This window comes from Moschus berezovskii, chromosome 19 (genome assembly GCF_049115385.1).
Source record: "Moschus berezovskii isolate FMDL1 chromosome 19, NW_MosBer_1.0, whole genome shotgun sequence".
NCBI lineage: Eukaryota > Metazoa > Chordata > Mammalia > Artiodactyla > Moschidae > Moschus > Moschus berezovskii.
This window is the reverse complement of record NC_142478.1, coordinates 47,157,562-47,177,741: the sequence shown is the minus strand read 5'-3', so window position 1 is coordinate 47,177,741 and position 20,180 is coordinate 47,157,562. Positions and strand designations below refer to the sequence as shown.

The 20,180-nt window shown below is 41.6% G+C and overlaps 1 protein-coding gene across 8 annotated transcripts in view; it reads right to left on the bottom strand.

Moving 5' to 3' along the window:
• Positions 1-12,001, bottom strand: part of LOC129542278 (uncharacterized) — a 62,568-nt gene extending 50,567 nt beyond the window's left edge. The window contains exons 1-3 of one of the 8 annotated variants that reach the window (XM_088828071.1): positions 11,709-12,001; positions 11,552-11,626; positions 10,870-11,114 (exon numbers count right to left, since the gene is read on the bottom strand). Coding sequence is in view for 4 of the 8 variants with exons in the window: in XM_088828066.1 (XP_088684192.1) it covers positions 11,552-11,584 (33 nt within the window). In the remaining 4 variants the exon portion in view is untranslated. Of the gene's footprint in view, positions 1-10,869; positions 11,115-11,551 lie in introns of all 8 variants that reach the window. The other 7 variants (XM_088828070.1, XM_088828072.1, XM_088828066.1 and 4 more) reach the window with 7 other exon arrangements.
• Positions 12,002-20,180: the final 8,179 nt, after the last annotated feature.

Sequence of the window (20,180 nt, the reverse complement as noted above, 5' to 3'; positions counted from 1 at the left end):
ATCCAAGAGGTGCAAAGAGTCCCATACAGAATATACCCAAGGAGAAACATGCCAAGACACATACTAATCAAACTAACAAAGATTAAACACAAAGAAAGACTATTAAAAGCAGCAAGGGAAAAGCAACAAGTAACATGCAAAGGATGTGAGAGTTGGACTGTGAAGAAAGCTGATCACTGAGGAATTGATGCTTTTGAACTGTGGTGCTGGAGAAGAGTCTTGAGAGTCCCTTGGACTGCAAGGAGATCCAACCAGTCCATTCTAAGGGAGATCAATCCTGGGTGTTCATTGGAAGGACTGATGCTAAAGCTGAAACTCCAATATTTTGGCCACCTCATGCGATGAGCTGACTCACTGGAAAAGACTCTGATGCTGGGAGGGATTGCGGGCAGGAGAAAAGGGGACGACAGAGAATGAGATGGCTGGATGGCATCACTGACTTGATGGACATGAGTTTGAGTGAACTCCAGGAGTTGGTGATGGACAGGAAGTCCTGGCGTGCTGCGATTCATGGGGTTGCAAAGAGTCGGACACGAATGAGCGACTGAACTGAACTGAACATGCAAAGGAAACCCCATACATTTAACAGCTGATCTTTCAGCAGAAACTCTGAAGGCCAGAAGGGAATGGCAGGATATATTTAAAGTACTGAGAAGGTAAAGTCTACAACCAAGATTACTCTACCCGGCAAGTATCTCACTCAAAATTGATAGACATCAAAAGTTTTTCAGACAAGCAAAAGTAAAAGACAATTCAGGACCGCCAAATTAGCCTTACAACAAATGTTAAATGGATTTATACGGTCAAGAAATACAACAGAAGAAAATAAATCTACAAAATCAACCCCAAACAATTAGAAAATGGCAACAGGAACATACATATCAATAATTACTTTAAACATGAATGGATTAAATGCTCCAACCAAAAGACACAGACTGGCTGAATGGATACAAAAACAAAACCTATATATATATATATATATATATACACACACACACACATACGCTGCCTACAAGAAACCCACTTCAGACCTCAAGACACATATAGACTGAAAGTGAGAGGATGGAAAAATATATTCCATGCAAATGGGAAGCAAAATAGAGTTGGAGTAGCAATCCTCACATCAGACAAAGTAGACCTTAAAATAAGGAAGATTACAAGAGATAAGCAAGGTCACTATATAATAATCAAGGGATCAATCCAAGAGGGAGAAATAACAATTGTAAATATCTATGCACTCAGCATAGAAGCATCTCAATACATAAAACAAACACTAACAGACATAAAAGGAGAAACTGACAGTAACACAATAAAAGTAGGAGACTTTAACACCCCACTCACACCAATGGACAGATCATCAAAACAGAAAATTAATAAGGAAATATAAGTCTTAAATGATAGATGAGATGGATCTCACTGATATCCTCAGGACATTCCATCCAAATGCAGAAGAATACACCTTCTTTTCAAGTACACATGGAACATTCTCCAGGATAGACCACATCTTGGGTCACAAGTCAAACCTCAGTAAATTTAAGAAAATTTAAATCATATCAAGCATCTTTTCTGACCACAACACTATGAGACTAGATATCAATTGCAAGAAAAAAACTGTAAAAAACACAAGCACATGGAGATTAAACAATATGTTTCTAAGTAATGAAGAGGTTACTGAAGAAATCAAAGGAAAATTTAAAAATTCCTAGAAACAAACGACAAAGAAAATGTGACAACTCAAAACCTATGGGATATAGCAAAAGCAGTTCTAAGAGGGAAGTTTAGAGCAATACAATCCGACCTCAAGAAACAAGAAAAACATCGAATAGACAACCTAACTTTATACCTAAAACAACTGGAAAAAGAAGAACAACCCCCCCCTCCAAAATTAGTAGGAGGAAAGAAATCATTAAGATCCAAGCAGAAATAAATGAAAAAGAAATGAAAGAAACAATAGTAAAGATTAATAAAACTAAAAGCTGGCTCTTTGAGAAGATAAACACAATTGACAACCCCTTAGCCGGACTCAAGAAAAAGAGAGAAGAATCAAACCAACAAAATTAGAAATGAAAAAGGAGAAGTTACAATAGACAATGCAGAAATACAAAGGATTATACGAGACTATTATGAACAACTATATGGCAATAAAATGGATAACCTGGAAGAAATGGAGAGATTCTTTTAAAAGCTCAATCTTCCAAGACTGAACCAGGAAGAAACAGAAATTATGAACAACCCAATCACAAGCACTGAAATTGAAGCTGTGACCAAAAATCTCCCAAAAAACAAAAGCCCAGGACCAGATGCCTTCACGGGAGAATTCTATCAAACATTTACAGTAGAGCTAATGCCAATCCTTCTAAAACTGTTTCAAAAAATTGCAGAAAAGGAACACTTCCAAACTCATTCAACAAGGCCATCACCCTGATACCAAAACCAAACAAAGACAACACAAAAAAAGAAAACTACAGGTCATTATCACTGATGAACACAGATGAAAAATCCTTAACAAAATTTTACCTAACAGAATTCGACAAAACAGTAAAAAGCTCACACACCATGATCAAGCTGGGTTTATTTCAGGGATGTAAGGATTCTTCAATACATGCAAACCAATCAATGTGATACACCATATTAACAAACTGAAGGATAAAAACCATACAGTAATCTCAATAGATGCAAAAAAAGCCTTTGACAAAATTCAGCACCCACTGATGATTAAAACTCTTCAAAAAATGGGCACAGAAGGAACCTACCTCAACATAGTAAAGTCCAAATATTATAAGCTCACAGCAAACATTATTCTTAATGGTGAAAAACTGAAAGCATTCACCCTAAAATCAGAAGCAAGACAAGGGTGTCCACTTTCACCACTATTATTCAACATAGTTTTGGAAGTCCTAGCTACAGCAGTCAAAGAAGAAAAAGAAATAAAAGGAATCCAGATTGGAAGAAGTAAAGCTTTCACTGTTTGCAGATGACATGATACTGTACATCGAAAACTCGAAAGAGACTATCAAAAAATTACTAGAGCTAATCAGTGAATTTAGCAAAGTTGCAGGATATAAAATCAATGCACATAAATCAAATCACTTGCATTCCTACATAGTAACAATGAAAAATCAGAAAGAGAAGTTAAGGAATCAATCCCATTCACCATTGCAACAAAAATAATTAAATATCTAAGAATAAACTTACCTAAGGAGACAAAAGAACTGTACACAGAAAATTATAAGGCAGTAATGAAAGAAATCAAAGATGACATAAACAGAAAACAGATGGAGAGATATTCTGGGTAGGAAGAATCAATATTGTGAAAATGACTATACTACCAAATGCAATCTACAGATTCAATGAGATCTCTATCAAATCACCAATGGTATTTTTCACAGAACTAGAACAAAAAATTTCACAATTCATATGGAAATACAAAAGACCCTGAATAGCCAAAGCAGTCTTGAGAAAGAAGAAGGGAGCTGGAGGAATCAAGCTTCCTGACTTCACATTATACTACAAAGCTACAGACATCAAGACAGTACGGTACTGGCACAAAAACAGAAATATAGACCAATGGAACATGATAGAAAGCCCAGAAATAAACCCATGCACCTATGGGTACCTTATTTTTGACAAAGGAGGCAAGACTATACAATGGGGCAAAGACAGCCTCTTCAATAAATGGTGCAGGGAAAACTGAACAGCTATATGTAAAAGAATGAAATTAGAACACTCCCTAACACCAAACACAAAGATAAACTCAAAATGGATTAAAGACCTAAATGTAAGATCAGAAAATATAAAACTCTTAGAGGAAAAGATAGGCAGAACATTTGATGACATTAAATCAAGGCAAGATCTTCTATGACCCGCCTCTTAGAGTAATGGAAATAAAAACAAAAGTAAACAAATGGGACCTGATTAAACTTAAAAGCTTTTGCACAGCAAAGGAAACTCTAAGCAAGGTGAAAAGGCAACCCTCAGAATGGGAGACAATAATAGCAAATGAAACAACTGACAAAGGATTAATTTCCAAAATACACAAGCAGCTCATACAACTCAATGCCAGAAAAACAAACAACCCAATCAAAAAGTGGGGAAAAGACCTAAACAGACATTTCTCCAAAGAATATATGCAGATGCCTAACAAACACATGAAAAGATGCTCAGCATTGCTCATTATTAGAGAAATTAAAATCAAAACTACAATGAGATATCACCTCACACTGGTCAGAATGGCCCTGATTAAAAAGTCTACAAACAACAAAAGCTGGAGAGGGTGTGGAGAAAAGGGGACCCTTCTGCACTGTTGGTGGGAATGTAAATTGATACAGCCACTATGGAAGACGGTATGGAGATTTCTCAGAAAACTAGGAATAAAATCACCATATGACCCAGGAAATCCACTCCTAGGCATATACTCTGAGGAAACCAAAATTGAAAAAGAAACTTGTATCCCATTGTTCATTGCAGCACTATTTATAATAGCTAGAACATGGAAGCAACTTAGATATCCATCAACAGATGAATGGATGAAGTTGTGGTACAAATAAACAATGGAATATTACTCAGCCATAAAAAGGAATGCATTTGAATCAGTTCTAATGAGGTGGATGAACGTACAGCCTATTATACAGAGTGACATAAGTCAGAAAGAAAAAGATAAATCTCATTTCAGTTCAGTTCAGTTGCTCCATCGTGTCCGACTCTCCGCGACCCCATGAATCACAGCACGCCAGGCCTCCCTGTCCATCACCAACTCCCGGAGTTCACTCAAACTCATGTCCATCGAGTCGGTGATGCCATCCAGCCATCTCATTCTCTGTCGTCCCCTTCTCCTCCCGCTGCCAATCCTTCCCAGCATCAGAGTCTTTTCCAGTGAGTCTACTTGTCGCATGAGGTGGCCAAAGTATTGCAGTTTCAGCTTTAGCATCAGTCCCTCCAATGAACACCCAGGATTAATCACCTTTAGAATGGACTGGTTGGCTCTCCTTGCAGTCCAAGGGACTCTCAAGAGTCTTCTCCAGCACCACAGTTCAAAAGCATCAATTCTTTGGCGATCAACTTTCTTCACAGTCGAACTCTCACATCCGTACATGACCACGGGAAAAACCATAGCCTTGACGAGATGGACCTTGGTTGGCAAAGTAATGTCTCTGCTTTTTAACATACTAAGTTGGTCATAACTTTCCTTCCAAGGAGTAAGCGTCTTTTAATTTCATGGCTGCAATCAGCATCTGCAGTGATTTTGGAGCCCCCCAAAAATAAAGTCTGACACTGTTTCCACTGTTTTTCCATCGATTTCCCATGAAGTGATGGGACCAGATGCCATGATCTTTGTTTTCTGAATGTTGAGCTTCAAGCCAACCTTTTCACTCTCCTCTTTCACTTTCATCAAGAGGCTTTTGAGTTCCTCTTCACTTTCTGCCATAAGGGTGGTGTCATCTGTATATCTGAAGTTATTGATATTTCTCCCAGCAATCTTGATACCAATGTATAAATATGGAATCTAGAAAGATGGTACTGAAGAATTTATTTGCAAGGCAGCAATGGAGAAACGGACATAGAAAACAAGACTTATGGACATGGGGAGAGGGGACAAGAGGGTGTGTATGGAGAGAGTAAGATGGAAACTTACATCACCATATAAAAAATAGATAGCCAACAGGAATTTGCTATATGTCTCAGGAAACTCAAACAGGGTCACTGTATCAACCTAGGGGGTGGGATGGGGAGGGAGATGGGAGGGCGGTTCAAGAGGGAGGGGACTGATTCATGTTGAGGTCTGACAGAAAACAACAAAATTCTGTAAAGCAATTATCCTTCAATTAAAACATAAAAAAAGAAAACACAATAGCCCAGATACAGGAAGCAACATATCTACGGACAGATTAATGGATAAACGTACAATACACACACACTTACTAGAATATTACTCATCCATTAGAAGAAAACCCACAATCTTGCCATCTGTAACAACATGGATAGAACTAGAGGGTATTATGCTAAGTAAAATAAATCAGACAGAAATACAAATACCATATGACCTTACAAGTGGAATCTAAAAAATTAAGTGAACAAATAAACAGAACAGAAACAGACACATAAATACAGATACCAAAAAAGGTGGTTGCCAGAGGTGGAAAGATAGTCACACAGGTGAAGGGGATTAACAGGTACAAATCTCTAGTTATAGAACAAATTAGCCACGGGGATTCAGCATAAGGAATATGGTCAATAATATTGTATGGGGACAGATTACTAGACTTGGGGTGGAGGCCACTTCATAATGTATGCAAATGTCAAATCACTATGTAGTACATCTGAAAATACCATAATATTGTGTATCAATATATATTTCAAATAAATTCATATTTTTTAAAAAAAAGAAAAAAGAAACCAAAGGACCTGAGTAATTGAGTAACATTTATGATATATAGATTCAATATGGCACAAATATATTCTCAACAAATTAATTTATAATTTTAATGTATTATCAAAATACGAAGATATTACATTTTATTTCATTTAATGACAAGTATTTTCTAATACTCATTCATGATAAATAAAATCATACATTTGGACTACAGCTGCTACAACTAGAAAATTAATGGTAAATTAACTAAATAAGCCAAATTCCAAAGAGGGGAGAGCTCTTCCTGGATAAGCTGAGAGTGCTTCTGGCTGTTTACTTCGCTGAGGACATTTGTCCAGCCTGAGAACAGGCAGGGTGGGCTCAGCTGAGATAGAGGATGACACCATGAGAAAGAGAAACCAGTAGAGCCTTCGGTGCCCACCCTGGACAGCAGGCTCTCCCCATCGAGTGTTTGCTGAGTGTGGTCAGTGCAGGAACTGGACAGGAAAGGCAGACTGATTCTCAAGGCACCAAGGACACAAAGTACGCAAGGAAAGAGCCTTCAATCAGCACAACTCTTGAAAACAAGGTGATTCAATTTCAACTAAAGCAGCAATCCAGTCCCAAACTAGCTTGATGCCTGTTCAGATGAAATGATCAGTCACTCCCCATCTGCACAACAAAGCAAAGGGGAAACAGGTTCTGGTAGAAAGTAACCTTGAACTTCAGTCTCTGTGGTTCTTTTTATACCAATTTATGTACACAAACACACACATACACAAGTAAAGAAAGAATAACAGAGCTAACTTGGCAAAATAACAATGGGGGAATCTGGGTGAAGGGTGTTTTTTTTAATACAATACAGGAGGTTATTTTATTCTACTTTTGCCACTTCTCTAGTTTTGAAATTATTTCAAAATTAAACATAAAATACAATAAACTCCTCAGGCTCTCCAGATGATCGTTTGCATACTTAAAGGGCCCTTCACAAGCTAGCCCTGCTCCCACATGCTCCCCATTCTGGCCATATGCCTTCCTTCCACTGCACAATGCATCTGCTGGTTCTCATGGCAAGGCCGCCGACTTAGCTGCCTCCAAAGCCTGGAATGCGTCATGTTCTGTGCCTTCATCTGCCCATGATCATCAAGTTGTCATTCAGATTCTGCTTCAATGCTGCCTCAAGACAAGTAGCCACCCAGCCATTCTCATGTGCACAAACACCCACTGTTTTGTTCATGATGTTCCTCTGATATGTCTTACCATCTCCCACACCCTCCATGGGGTTATGAGCCCTGTTAATCTTGTTCAGCCCTGCACACCCTAGAAAACTACCTGGACTAATAGTCAATAAGTGTTTGCTAAACATGCACTTGAAAATAAGGAAATACAGTCAACATTTGTCAAAGTCTCTTAGGTCCTAAGGGCAATAAGAGCACAGACTCTGAAGACCTTCTGTGTGGGTCTGAATCTTAGCTCTGCTACCCTCTTCTCCTTGTTTCCCTTACTAGTTTGGGACTGTGGGCAGCCTCCCCAGTTTCCTCAGCTGTATAATGGGGACATGCTTGCCTCACTGGGCCCTGAGACTTTAATGATGTCACATACACAAAATGCCTAGGTCAAGAGTGGTGTCTATTAATGTTGTTCAATAGTTGTAAAGTCTTCTTTATTAATAGGTCTTATACACTTATAAATGCTAGTAAAGTGCTCAAAATTCTCCAAGCCAGGCTTCAGCAATATGTGAACCGTGAACTTCCAGATGTTCAAGCAGGTTTTAGAAAAGGCAGAGGAACCAGAGATCAAATTGCCAACATCCGCTGGATCATGGAGAAAGCAAGAGAGTTCCAGAAAAACTTCTATTTCTGCTTCACTGACTACGCCAAAGCCTTTGACTGTGTGGCTCACAATAAACTGGAAAATTCTGAAAGGAATGGGAATACCAGACCACCTGACCTGCCTCTTGAGAAACCTGTATGCAGGTCAGGAAGCAACAGTTAGAACTGGACATGGAACAACAGACTGGTTCCAAATAGGAAAAGGAGTATGTCAAGGTTGTATATTGTCACCCTGCTTATTTAACTTATATAGAGAGTACATCATGAGGAACACTGGGCTGGAAGAAGCACAAGCTGGAATCAAGATTGCTGGGAGAAATATCAATAATCTCAGATATGCAGATGACACCACCCTTATGGCAGAAGTGAAGAGGAACTAAAAAGCCTCTTGATGAAAGTGAAAGAGGAGAGTGAAAAGGTTGGCTTGAAGCTCAACATTCAGAAGACAAAGATCATGGCATCTGGTCCCATTACTTCATGGGAAATAGATGGGGAAGCAGTGTAAACAGTGTCAGACTTTATTTTGGGGGGCTCCAAAATCACTGCAGATGCTGATTGCAGCCAGGAAATTAAAAGATGCTTACTCCTTGGAAGGAAAGTTATGACCAACCTAGATAGCATATTAAAAAGCAGAGACATTACTTTGCCAACCAAGGTCCATCTAGTCAAGGCTATGGTTTTTCCTGTGGTCATGTATGGATGTGAGAGTTGGACTGTGAAGAAATCTGATCGCTGAAGAATTGATGCTTTTGAACTGTGGTGCTGGAGAAGACTCTTGAGAGTCCCTTGGGCTGCAAGGAGATCTAACCAGTCCCTTCTAAAGGAGATCAATCCTGGGTGTTCATTGGAAGGACTGATGCTAAAGATGAAACTCTAATACTTTGGCCACCTCATGTGACGAGTTGACTCACTGAAAAAGACTCTGATGCTGGGAGGGAATGGGGGCAGGAGGAGAAGGGGACGACAGAGAATGAAATGGCTGGATGGCATCACCGACTCGATGGACATGAGTTTGAGTGAACTCCGGGAGTTGGTGATGGACAGGGAGGCCTGGCGTGCTGTGATTCATGGGGTCGCAAAGAGTCGGACATGACTGAGCGACTGAACTGATACACTTATAATGTTCATTTATTTTATATTTCTTAGTTGCTATCGTAAATACATTCTCTCATTGTACTTTCTGTACAATTATTGTTTAAAGACAAAAAGTTCATTCATTTTTGAGGTTAATTGTATCCCTCAGGCCACCTCAATGAAATCCTTTCCCCCTGACACCAAAACCCTTCCTGTCATACTTGATCACCTAAAAAAAAATACTATTACTATACTATTACTAATTGCTTCTTTATATCCTGCTGTCCATGTGCTAAATGCTAAGTCTCTTCAGTCATGTCTGACTCATTTTGGTCCCATGGACTGTGGCCCACCAGGCTCCTATCCATGGGATTTTCCAGGCAAGAATACTGGTGAAGGTTGCCATTTCCTTTTCTGGGGGATCTTCCAGACCCACAGATCGAAACTGTATCTCTTATGTCTCTTGCATGGGCAGTCAGGTTCTTCACCTACACTCCTAAAGGAAATCAACCCTGCATATTCACTGGAAAGACTGATGCGAAGCTGAAGCTCCAATACTTTGGCCACCTGATGTGAAGAGCCGACTCATTGGAAAAGACCCTGATGCTGGGAAAGACTGGGGGCAGGAGAAGGGGGTGACAGGATGAGATGGTTGGATGGCATCATGGACTCCATGGACATGAATCTGAGCAAACTCTGGGAGATAGTGAAGGACAGGGAAGCTTGGTGTGCTGTAATTTGTGTGGTTGCAAAGAGTCAGACATGACTGAGTGACTGAACAACAACAACCAGCACCTACACTATTACTAATCACTTCTTTAAATCCTGCTGTCCACAGCCTAATGCAATTCCTTCACCTCTTAGAAAGTGAATATCTGTAGCACACCCGACATTCTGTTTGCTCTGGAAAAACTGCTTAAGACCTATAAATTCTGAAATCCAAGAAGCACCTTTTGGCCTTATGAAATACTTTTGAGGCACTTCACATCATGGCTTCTAAGAAGTTCTCTTTTCTCAGCTTTGTAGGGGAAAAACCACTCTCCAAATGTTCTCTCACCTCTCCTGCACCCCAGCCCTTGACATTATCCTGAGGCCTCTACTTGGTCCTTTTTGGGGCTCTACTCCTATACCTATAACTCCTATAGTTAAAGGCACTAACATAGGTGCCTTTAATCAGTACACGTTAGTTGAAAACTCCCATCTGAGCTACAGACTCAGCTGTAGGCACCATATATTCAATACCTACAAAGCTACACTCTGAGGTCTAGTGGTAAAGAATCCACCTGCCACTGCAGGGGACATGGATTTGATCCCTGGTCCAGGAAGATCTCACATGCCTTGGAGCAACTAATCCCTTGAACCTCAACCACTTGAGCCCCTGCTCTAGAGACCAGGGACCATAACTACTAAGCCCACGTGTTGCAACTACTAAAGCCCGCTTGACCCAGAGCCTATGCACCACAAGAGAAGTCACCGCAATGAGAAGCCCAGACACTGCAACTAGAGAAAGCCGGAACAGCAAGGAAGACCTACCCCCGCCACCACCACCCCCAGCCACAGGCAAAGATAAATAAATCTTAAAAGAAGGAAAGGAAAAAAGAAAAAGCTACATACACTCTGTCCCTGGATACTTCTTCCAACAGTGTTCTCAAGACCGGATACATCACCGGTGTACCAACAGCTCAGGAGTTCAGCATTCGCTGTTAAGTCTCCCTCTGGTTCAGTCCTCCAACCACCTGCACGGTCCAGAGGGTCCACTGGCTCTCTCCTCTCACAACACTGCTCCTTTCTGCTTTGAATCCTTAAACTCCTTCCCCGCCATCCTGCCCAACGACTCTGTGCGCCAGACCACAGCTCCTCTAAAACAAGAAACGTACGTGATTTCTTTGCACTGCCAGCATCAATCTCTGGATCCAGCTCACGAGGGTACTCAGTATACAAGCATCTGAACAAGCTAATGAACAAAAAGGAGATAATTTCCCTGCTGATGCCCTGAAAATTTGGACGCGAAGACAACTCAGTACTTGTGTGTGGAAAACCTGAAACGATAGAAGATCATTTCCTTCACAAGGGCCCTCACTGCCCTCAGAATTCAGGGTCCGCTGTTGACAACAAAGCAGAGTAACTGCCCACGGACAGGGCACCGGACACCAAGTGCCAGAAGACAAGGAACGTTTCTGGCGACTCAGGGGGATTGCGGGGAATATGTGAGTTCAGGCCCTGGTGTGACCGTGAAGGGATGAAGAGGTCCGTCCTCACGGCCGAGTCAGCTTTCTTGTGAGAAGTCCCTACTTACCGAACACGAAGCTGTCGGGAACCTGGTGGCCATCCCCGGCTGTTTCCTGCAGGCTGCGGAGGAGAGAACCGAACTCTGAGGATATCCCTTTTGGTCCCACCCCGCCCACCAAGAGGGGGTTCGAGCCCCACGGAGAGGGTCCGCGGGCACCAGGCACCTGCCCGTCCGGGGCTGAGTCCCTCGTAGGGAAGGGGCCTCGGGCCCGGGCAGAGGGAACTTCGACAATGAGTTTGTACCGCTCCGCAGCCCTGATGCGGGAGGGACTGAGACCGGGCTGGCTGCCTCCACGCTGGGACCGACCGTGGGGGCTCAGCTGGTCAAGATCCTGGTTCGCACAGGACGTTCTGGGCCAGGGTAACTTCGCGTCTTAGCTAGCTCCGCAGTCTCTGAAACATAACGCCCCCGCCCCACCCCTGAGCACAGAAGCCCTGCCGGATACAGCCCGTTAGGCGCGTACTCCTCTACGGCCGCAGGGCGGCGCAGGCGGAAGTACGTCACGTGACGACCAGCGGCAGGCAGAAAACTACATCTCCCAGAATCCTCTGTAGAGGAAGAGGGCCTGGATAGACGGGCGAGGCCTAATAAGAAAGGCGGGCTGGCTCTGAGAGAGTCGGTATCGGTGTTTCCCTCCGCTGCTCAGAGAAGAGCTAGCGTCTGGCCAGTGGCTGGTGGTTGGGTCTTGAGGCCAAACCAAGTAGAGTTCGTAGAGGAAGGCACAGCAGAGAACGACACCGTGTGAGACTATGAGGTGCAGTGTACAGGGTTATAAAACAGTACTGAATATCAGTGCACCAAGTAATAGTTACCAGCTTTATAGAGGAGAAAGTGTAGTAGATGAGAAGTAGAAAGATATCAGTGTTGGGACACACAAACTTGCGGTTGTCCAAGACAGAGCAAACAATAGCCAACTGGAAAAAAAATGCACGACCTTAAAGTCGAGAGTTCTGTTTTATTCTGTGGGCAAAACTGAGGACTTAAGCCTGTGACATAGCAGCTCAGAAAACTCTGAGAGGGGATTGCTCTGAAGAGGCAAGGGGGAAGTCAGGATAGGTAGGAGTTTTTGCAACAAAGATCTAGTCGTTGGAACATCAAAAGATTATTGATTAAAGAAAACTAGATAGCTCAAGTTAGGGGATTTACTGCTTTTCCATCTATGGGAAGATACAAGAGTCTGAACTCACTGAAATCATTACTTTGATATGCACCTCAGCTATCTGGGGCCAGTATTCTGTGTTTTCTCGTCCTGAGACCCCTTCAAGGCTCACAATCAGGTGGCTGTAATGTGATGGCTTGAAGACTGCAACATCCTTTGTTTAGTGATATGGTAGGCAATATTTAACTATACATTAAAAGCATAATTTAAAAAGGTGTTTCTGTCTGAAAAAAATTGTTTTTAAAAATTCTTATCTTCAACTACAGCAAATGAAATAGGGAAATACAGACAAAACTGTAGACAACACTATGCATTAATTTGTGGGAGAAACTAAGAGCGATGATGACAGGAAATTTCATAATCATAAGTAATTATATGGAGTAGGAAATGGCAACCCACTTCAGTATTCTTGCCTAGAGAATCCCATGGCCAGAGGAGTCTGGTGAATTACATTCCATTACAGTCTGGTGAATTACAGGGATCGCAAAGAGTTGGACATGAGTGAGCGATTAAGCATAGCATAGCATAAGTAATTATAGTAGTTATAATAGTAAAAACAAAACAGTAAGAGTTGAATTCTCAAAAAGCTAAAGAACAAAGTAAACCTAGGGCTTCCCTAGTGGTCTAGTGGTTAAGAATCTGCCTTGCAATGCAGGGGACATGGGTTAGATCCCTGGTTTCAGGAAGATCCCACATGCCTTGGGGCAACTAAGCCCACGTGCCAGAACTATTGAGCCTGCACTCCAAAGGAGGCGAGTGGCAACTCCTGCTACCACTTGGGGAAACTACTGAAGCCCAGGCATCTACAGCCCGTGCTCTGCAACAAGAGAAGCTGCTGTAATGAGAAACCTGTGAACTACAACTAGAGAAAACCCCACACAACAATGAAAACCCAGAGCAGCCTAAATAAATAAATATATATTTGTTTAAAAAAACCAAAACAAGTTAAACCTAAAAAAGGCAAAACAAAGGAAATACTAAAGATAAAAGAAAAAAATTACCCAAAATTAGCAAGGATAGAAAAAAAGTGAAATAATACTGTGAATCCACTCAAAGTAACTGACATATATAAAACACTGTAACTAAAGATATTAAATACACATAACTTTTACATGCACATGGAGCATTCTCCAAGATAGGTCCTATGTTGGACCACAAAATAAATCTCAATAAATTTGAAAGGACTGTATCCATAAAAAGTATATTTTCTGACAATGGTAGAACTAAATTAGAAATAAACCCTAGAAAAAATGTAGGAAGACCCCAGGTTTTTGGAAATTAAAAAACACAGTTTCAAGTAATTGCTAACTCAAAGAAGAACTCACAGGAAAATTAGAAAATACTTTGAACTGAATTGAAGTGAAAATGCAATGTACTGTAAATGTCTACATCACTAGAAATCCAAATCCTGAGCTCTTTCTTTTATTCCACTTACCTCCAATTTAATCTTCCCTTTCTATTGAACCCAGAACTGCTCAGTCGCTATTATTATCTCATAAAATTCCCAAGCAAACTGTATTCTTAATAAATCCCTAACATGGTCTATGCCCTGTTCTCTGATGGAGGGAAACTCAGTACTTAAGATCTTTCTTAGGCTGTTCTCCCATTTGAATTGTCATTTTATGTCATTTAAGTAAATTTAAATGAATAATCCCTAATCCTACTGTCTTTTGAGATCTTACCATATTAGTGAAAGTGAAAATGAAGTCGCTCAGTGGTGTCCGACTCTTTGCGACCCCGTGGACTATAGCCTACCAGGCTCCTCCATCCGTGGGATTCTCCAGGCAAGGGTACTGGAGTGGGTTGCCATTTCCTTCTCGAGAGATCTTCCCAACCCAGGGATCGAACCCGGGTCTCCCTCATTGGAGGCAGATGCTTTAACCTCTGAGGCAGACAATTTAACCTCTGAGTCACCAGGGAAGCACATTAGACCTTCAGTTCAGTTCAGTCGCTCAGTCGTGTCCGACTCTTTGCGACCCCATGAATCACAGCACGCCAGGCCTCCCTGTCCATCACCAACTCCCGGAGTTCACTCAAACTCATGTCCACAGAGTCGGTGATGCCATCCAGCCATCTCATTCTCCGTCGTCCCCTTCTCCTCCCGCTCCCAACCTTTCCCAGCATCAGAGTCTTTTCCAGTGAGTCAACTCGTCGCATGAGGTGGCCAAAGTATTGGGAATCGGATTAATTCCCCTTATTCATAATTCTGAAACATTTGTTATGATCTAAAACTGCTACTGCCTTAAAACAGTGCAGAACTGTTTTTAGGGAAGAGGGTCTAGTATTGATATTGGTTTATAATGAAATGGCAGGAAGTCTTGGGAAAGTATGTGACAGAAATAGACAGCTGTAAGAATAATTAATGACAGTGTATAGCAAAGAGGAAACAAAGGAAGACATTAGAGTGTGTAAGGTATGATAGAATACAACACAGAGATAACCATTCTGTTCATAGAAGATTAGGGACAGTGATCCTGGCAACTGCATGCAAAAAGGAAGTAAAGCTGCAACAATGAATACACGCATACCTATTTGTTTCTATATTTTTCAGCGATTTAGCTTCGGTTTTTGTTGTTTGTTTGTTTTAATTGGCATGGGAATTGATGCTGGAAATGAAGTAGAAGGTAGATGGGCTACAGGGCTTAGCAGCTGGAATTTGTCAAGCTGAGTAAATTGGAATTTTGGGCTCCAAAATCACTGAGGATGCTGATTGCAGCCATGAAATTAAAAGACGCTTACTCCTTGGAAGGAAAGTTATGACCAACCTAGATAGCATATTAAAAAGCAGAGACATTACTTTGTGAACAAAGGTCCGTCTAGTCAAGGCTATGGTTTTTCCAGTGGTCATGTATGGATGTGAGTTGGACTGTGAAGAAAGCTGATCGCCGAAGAATTGATGCTTTTGAACTGTGGTGTTGGAGAAGACTCTTGAGAGTCCCTTGGACTGCAAGGAGATCCAACCAGTCCATCCTAAAGGAGATCAGTCCTGTGTGTTCATTGGAAGGACTGATGCTAAAGCTGAAACTCCAATACTTTGGCCACCTCATGCGATGGGTTGACTCACTGGAAAAGACTCTGATGCTGGGAGGGATTGGGGGCAGGAGGAGAAGGGGACGACAGAGAATGAGATGGTTGGATGGCATCACCGACTCGATGGACGTGAGTTTGAGTGAACTCCGGGAGTTGGTGATGGACAGGGAGGCCTGGCGTGCTGTGATTCATAGGGTCGCAAAGACTCGGACACGACGGAGTGACTGAACTGAAAAAGGAAACAGTTTAAGGCAGGAGCCAAACTCTGCTGGAGTAAATAGATAAGACGACCACGTCTATCACTTTTGAGATCAAGGAGACCTGCCCTGACTGCACATGCAAAGAAAGGTTCCTTTGGGGTCAAAAAGGAAGGGGGTGCTATCCCATAATAGGCTAAAAGATTCACATGCATATTGGGGAGAACCCTGGTCCAGGTCAGATGGGGAGAAGGAAGTGAGATAATTGGCCAGAGAAAAACAAATACCCAGAAGAACTACCCTTGGATAAAGGATCACCTGTCTGGCACACTCCTTGTTAAGGAGGATGCCCGCCCTCTTCTCTGGGTTCATATTTCTGCCCTGTTTTTGTCTTAAATAAATAAAATGCTTCTCTGTGTACTCTCCCACATGTTATGCTGTGTCCCTAATAATAAACTTTGTGCCTGTTTTCAAGTTTTGTCTCCCTGAAACACTTGTTTCCAACAGGACAAGAGCCAGAGAAGCTTCAAATCTAGCCTCTAGCCTCTGGTGGTTAGAATTCCTGGTTTTCACCCTAGCTACCCCAGGTTCTGTTCTGTTCTGTTCAGTCGCTCAGTCGTATCCGACTCTTTGCGACCCCGTGGACTGTAGCCTACCAGGCTTCTCCATCCATGGGATTATCTAGGCAAGAATACTGGAGTGGGTTACCCTTTCCTTCTCCAGGGGATCTTCCCGACCCAGGGATCGAACCCGGGTCTCCCGCAGGGGAGGCAAACGCTTTAACCTCTGAGCCACCAGGGCTGTCTGAGGAGGCCTTACAAATAGCTGTGAAAAGAAGAGAAGCGAAAAGTAAAGGAGGAAAGGAAAGGTATAAGCATCTGAATGCAGAGTTCCAAAGAATAGCAAGGAGAGATAAGAAAGCCTTCCTCAGCGATCAATGCAAAGAAATAGAGGAAAACAACAGAATAGGAAAAACAAGAGATCTTTTCAAGAAAATTAGAGATATCAAGGGAACATTTCATGCAAAGATGGGCTCGATAAAGGACAGAAATGGTATGGACCTAACAGAAACAGAAGATATTAAGAAGAGGTGGCAAGAATACACAGAAGAACTGTACAAAAAAGATCTTCACGACGAAGATAATCACGATGGTGTGATCACTCACCTGGAACCAGACATCTTGGAATGTGAAGTCAAGTGGGCCTTAGAGAGCATCATGACGAACAAAGCTAGTGGAGGTGATGGAATTCCAATTGAGCTATTTCAAATCCTGAAAGATGATGCTGTGAAAGTGCTGCACTCAATATGCCAGCAAATTTGGAAAACTCAGCAGTGGCCACAGGACTGGAAAAAGTCAGTTTTCATTCCAATCCCAAAGAAAGGCAATGCCAAAGAATGCTCAAACTACTGCACAATTGCACTCATCTCACACGCTAGTAAAGTCATGCTCAAAATTCTCCAAGCCAGGCTTCAGCAATATGTGAATCATGAACTCCCAGATGTTCAAGCAGGTTTTAGAAAAGGCAGAGGGACCAGAGATCAAATTGCCAACATTCGCTGGATCCTGGAGAAAGCAAGAGATTTCCAGAAAAATATCTATTTCTGCTTCATTGACTATGCCAAAGCCTTTGACCATGTGGATTACAATAAACTGTGGAAAATTCTGAAAGAGATGGGAATACCAGACCACCTGACCTGCCTCTTGAGAAACCTGTATGCAGGTCAGGAAGCAACAGTTAGAACAGGCCATGGAACAACAGACTGGTTCCAAATAGGAAAAGGAGTACGTCAAGGTTGTATATTGTCACCCTGCTTATTTAACTTCTATGCAGAGTACATCATGAGGAACGCTGGGCTGGAAGAAGCACAAGCTGGAATCAAGATTGCTGGGAGAAATATCAATAACCTCAGCTATGCAGATGACACCACCCTTATGGCAGAAAGTGAAGAGGAACTAAAAACCTCTTGATGAAAGTGAAAGAGGAGAGTGAAAAGGTTGGCCTGAAGCTCAACATTCAGAAAACAAAGATCATGGCATCTGGGCCCATCACTTCATGGGAAATAGATGCGGATACAGTGGAAACAGTGTCAGACTTTATTTTTTTGGGCTCCAAAATCACTGCGGATGCTGACTGCAGTCATGAAATTAAAAGACGCTTACTCCTTGGAAGGAAAGTTATGACCAGCCTAGATAGCATATTAAAAAGCAGAGACATTACTTTGCCAACCAAGGTCCATCTAGTCAAGGCTATGGTTTTTCCCGTGGTCATGTATAGATGTGAGAGTTGGACTGTGAAGAAAGCTGATCGCCGAAGAATTGATGCTTTTGAACTGTGGTGCTGGAGAAGACTCTTGAGAGTCCCTTGTACTGCAAGGAGATCCAACCAGTCCATTCTAGAGGAGATCAATCCTGGGTGTTCATTGGAAGGACTGATGCTAAAGCTGAAACTCCAATACTTTGGCCACCTCATGCAACTAGTTGACTCACTGGAAAAGACTCTGATGCTGGGAGCGATTGGGGGTAGGAGGAGACGGGGACGACAGAGAATGAGGTGGCTGGATGGCATCACCGACTCGATGGATATGAGTTTGAGTGAACTCCGGGAGTTGGTTATGGACAGGGAGGCCTGGCGTGCTGTGATTCATGGGGTCGCTAAGAGTCAGACACGACTGAGCGACTGAACTGAACTGAACTGAGCCGAACCCCAGGTTCATTTCTTGGGAAGATTCTGGTTCAAGCCACCACTCACTGCTGTCTCCCTGAGATCAGAAAAACCATGCTTAATTAATGCATTAAAATTTTTATTTAAGATTCGTTTGGATGCAAATGCCAGAAACATAGCTCAGATTAGCTTAAACTAATAAAGAAAATGTATTAGTTCTCATATATAAATGTATGTATATAATATATAAATGTATATGTAATGTATATAAGTGTGCTTTCTTTCCCCTTCACCACCTGGGAAGATACCATAAATGTATATAACATATGTATTATATAATGTTTAAATGTGTAAATTATAAAATAAATGTATAGCTCTTATATAATCACTGAAAGAAACAGGCAGTAGGCTTCAGGAATGACTTGACTCAAAAGTTCAATCAGCATTACACTACTTTCTCCCTTTCTCCATTCTTTCCAGTTGGCCTCATTTTCAGTCAAACTTTCCTCATGAAGTAGCAGAGGAAACCTGACACTTCTTTCATAATAGTTCTGGAAAATATGTGGGGATTGACTCTCACAGAGTCAGTCTCCTTTCCCTGAACAAGAGTCACAATGACCAATGATCTAGCCCTTGGCGTCTAGTATAAGACCAATACTTCATTGTCTGGAGCTCCACTGAAACCACATAGATCAAGCATAGGAGAAGATTTGTTTCCTAAAGAGAAATTGAGATAAATTATCAGAATAAAGGGAATGGATATAAGGAAGGCAAAAATAAAATTTCTTAGGTCCTCTGTTTCTAGAATTACTGACTCCCCTGATACATGAATTCACCCTGGGAGGGTCACAGCATGAGGAAGCACTGTGTCACATTTTCAATGCTCAAGTCATAGTGCAAAGCCTCCAAATTCATTCTTGTATACCCCAGTGAATTTTGATCTCACCATATTTAGGAACTGTGGTAGGACTTGTAATCTGAACCATGTAAATTATTCTTATGGCCTTTATAGCACATGTCATTCTTTGTTTCCTCCTTGCATATCTTTATTTATTTATTTATTTTTCTATTTAAGTTCTAAGCTTTGGGTAAAAAAGTGCTCCTATTTATTTTATTCCCAATCTTGGAAACAGACTCTTTTAGATATTGAATTGGTTGGTTGGTTTATATGGAATATGCCTAGAAAAAATTTCTCCATTTTAAAAATTGTCTTTTTCATAACAATTTCTTCTCAGTCTCAGCTTCCCTGATCTTCCATTCTCTTTCTGTGGTTTTGAAATGGAACAGGACGCTATGGTCCTTACCCACCATGTCCTCTGCCTGCCTTTTGTCTGTGGAAAACTTTAGTCAAAGAATGTTTAATTGGAGAAATGAGAAATGCAGAAACAAAGGAAAACAGTCAAAGGAGATAAAATAATAATAATATAGTCATTAAGCATAGTCAAGGACCTTCAGTTCTTTCTCAAGGGGCTATAGATAATATTCTGAGTCACATCCTGGGAGCAGTCTTATAGATGCCAAAAACACCAGGGTGAAGAAGTTAACTACATGATGACCAGACTGTACCCACAACATAATGTATCCT